The following is a 2,992-nucleotide window of genomic DNA, read 5'->3' as shown; positions in this document are numbered from 1 at the left end:
ACACAAGCTACCACTGCTAAATCCTAACTGACTAAATTGTATTTTAGTTTAATATAGTTTGAAACCTAGTTTCCATCGAAGTTTACATAGATTAGATTCTATGTTATAAACGTACTCTTAAGCAGTATGTAATCTATAAACGTACTCTTACTAGTACAAGGAACTTAAGTTTCCTAAATGGTTTTTAACGGTTTTATTGAATAATACCTTTCCATTTTACATATCAGATTTTTGGACACGGCCATTAAAAGGCCACAGTAAAATACCAAATATAAGGTTTGGTCTAGTTCTATTAATAGAGCTATATTTACTTTCCAAATCTATTTATATCTGAATACTTCGGTAGCGAGATGGCTCAACCGAATATAGGTTTCTAGGGACTATTAACGTTACCTAGTTTATCCTCCGTTCAGCCAACCAGATGTGCCAGTCTGATGAAGGCTAGGTCGGTAATTCTTGATAAGTGGCAAATTATTGGATAATGCAATAACTAAGGTCTTGGATTCGCCCCAACGAAACATACCATAGTTTCCACTAGAGCGACAACGAAATACTAAATAAAATCCCTTCGGCGAAAACAGTACTGAGAGGATTATATATAGGCAATGTCTCAGCCTCAAAATCCCTCAGAGTATTGCTGTTTTCACGAGGCATACCTAACTTTACTAAGAGACTCATTTTGGTTATTTACTTGAATTTCACGATACTTAACCTATATATATGCGTTTAATTACTCTAAGGCATTAATATCGCCTTGAAAGACCGAATCTTACATCGAGGCGATGGCGTGGTCGGTGGGCAAGGAGCGCAGTCCTGTCGGTTGGTAATTATTCGGGAGGAATAGCGTAGCCTTCGTCGTTGGGGGTGGGTGGTAGTGGGGCTTCTACCTCAATCTGTAAAACAGAGTCGTCATCCGGTATATGATCGTCCATAACCTATTGGGACCTAGAAGCTTCTGAACAGAATTGGTTAAGGTTTATAATAGCCATGACCTTCTAGAGAAAGAATAAAGAACAAAATATGGTTGATTGGACTAACGTCCGAAGGACAAATAGTGGTACATATATGTACTATCAATAAATTGGTGTTGAATTGTGGGATAGTTATTTACCACATGTTTGTGGGGCTATGGTCTAGATCCCGAGAAAAACTAAGTTTGGTTTATATTCTGAGGGGAGAGTTGACTTGTCCTGAGAACGTGTCCGGAACATCGGAAGACCCCGGTTCTGCACTCTTGTGTGCACCATTTTTTTTCTGTGATGATGTATATCACAAGGCCACCCACTATTACTATGAAAAGGTCACTACATATCGATAAAAACTATCCAGACAAAAACCGGACATATTCGTTTTTTGGGCCCAGAAACAGTTTAGTATTTTTTTAAATTATCCAGGTGCTCAGAATTTGGTTGCCTGGACCATGCCTGGACAGATTATTTCTTGTCTGAAAAAGTGTCGATTTATTTAAAAAAAACAATTTAACACAGAAGGCTATGTTTGTATTTATTTACATAAGCCCACTGTATGTATTTATTGATTTTATTTATTTATCGCACAATGCTGAACCAGTGAACTTTTGAAGTGGGTTGACGTCGACTGCCTGTCAACTTGTTAAGAGTCGGCAACAATTGTACAGAACGCCACTGCCACTGGCCCTCTGTGGCACACTAGCTCCACTCTGACCGTCCTTCTTCTACAGACTAGAGAGAGAGAGTGCTGCGAATCATTCTTCATGTTTTCTGTGTGATAAATATCTGATAAAGGTCATGTGTCGAGGTTAAGTAAACTGTTACGTACAGAGCAGCAGCATGGCGGTGAACCTGTACGATGGTACCCAACCGCCCTCCCAATACCATAGCAACCCTAAGAAAGGAGGCAACATGGTTAGTAGCGCTGGAGACGATGGGGCGAACGTGACCCTTGTTACCTGGTTTATAAGGTTATCGCTTGTATCTTTGGCAGTGTGTTACGTATACAATCCTACGATAATGGATGCTGTCATAGGGAACGTATGGTTACAGCTTCTAGACTCCCCTCTGTACATGTGGGACAGCTTCGAGCCCACTGTGGCTGTACTGAGCTTTGTATTCTTTATATTCGCTTGGTGGCTGCATGACTTTGGTGCTCGGTTTTACTGGCACAAACTGATGTGCGTGGTTCAGCGTTGTATGGGGAAGGGAAGCACAGGCCTGGACAACTTATGTGTAACCATGAACGATAGGACTGCTACGAAACGAAATAGCGGGCAACGACAAAAGCGAATACCCGATGAGTTGCGACCGATGCACAAAGCATGGCATACGCGGGCGGCCGTTCCAATGGCAGAGTACGCACAGTATGCATTTATAGCTGTGATGTTCTTAGTGCCGTTGTATGCGTTTGATCTTCTGTTTCCAAGGAGACACATGCGCTTGGACGGGGTGGGAGCCCCAAGCTTTGGGCGTGTGTGCTGCGAGGTGGTCTGTGCGCTGCTATTGTATGACAGTATATTCTACTTCTGGCATAGATTCATGCACAGCGATGCGAGAGTGTATCGAATCGTCCACGCAGTTCACCACAAATACACCAGTCCTATCACGGCCAGAGAAACCATCAGGTTATCTGTAGTTGAATTGTGGGTCGATAGTATAATCTCTGTCGTAACCCTGAACGTCTTGTTCTGCCATCCTCTGAGCAGATGTACATTCAATGTGGTGATCGTCTACTTGCTCACTGAGCTGCATTGTGGCTGTGACTACCCCTGGATGCCCCATAATGTGATACCTTTCAACCTAGTCACTGGGCCCAAAATACACGGCAAACACCACAGGCTTCCCAATAGGGCTTTCGCCAAGTTCTTCACTCACTGGGATTCGTGGTTGAGCACGGCGTGAGCAATACACTCGATGAGAAAGGTGTACCTGATTCACGCTCAGCCAAATTTTTAGACAACTAGCCTAAAACTAAGTGTAGCACAAATCTAATCTTCAAATGCAACAATTGCACTCTCTTT

At 42.6% G+C, this 2,992-nt stretch overlaps 1 protein-coding gene across 1 annotated transcript in view; it reads left to right on the top strand.

Moving 5' to 3' along the window:
* The first annotated feature begins 1,659 nt into the window (after window positions 1-1,659).
* The window catches only part of SARC_06829 (hypothetical protein), a 1,359-nt gene continuing 26 nt past the window's right edge, over window positions 1,660-2,992 (top strand). The window contains exon 1 of the mRNA XM_014299254.1: window positions 1,660-2,992. This exon is cut by the window's right edge and continues 26 nt beyond it. Coding sequence (XP_014154729.1) covers window positions 1,809-2,873 — 1,065 coding nt within the window. The 5' untranslated portion in view covers window positions 1,660-1,808 and the 3' untranslated portion in view covers window positions 2,874-2,992.

The sequence above is a fragment of the Sphaeroforma arctica genome (genome assembly GCF_001186125.1).
Source record: "Sphaeroforma arctica JP610 unplaced genomic scaffold supercont1.506, whole genome shotgun sequence".
Lineage (NCBI taxonomy): Eukaryota > Ichthyosporea > Ichthyophonida > Sphaeroforma > Sphaeroforma arctica.
Note: the sequence above shows the minus strand (reverse complement) of the source record. Positions and strands in the feature narration are given on the sequence as shown.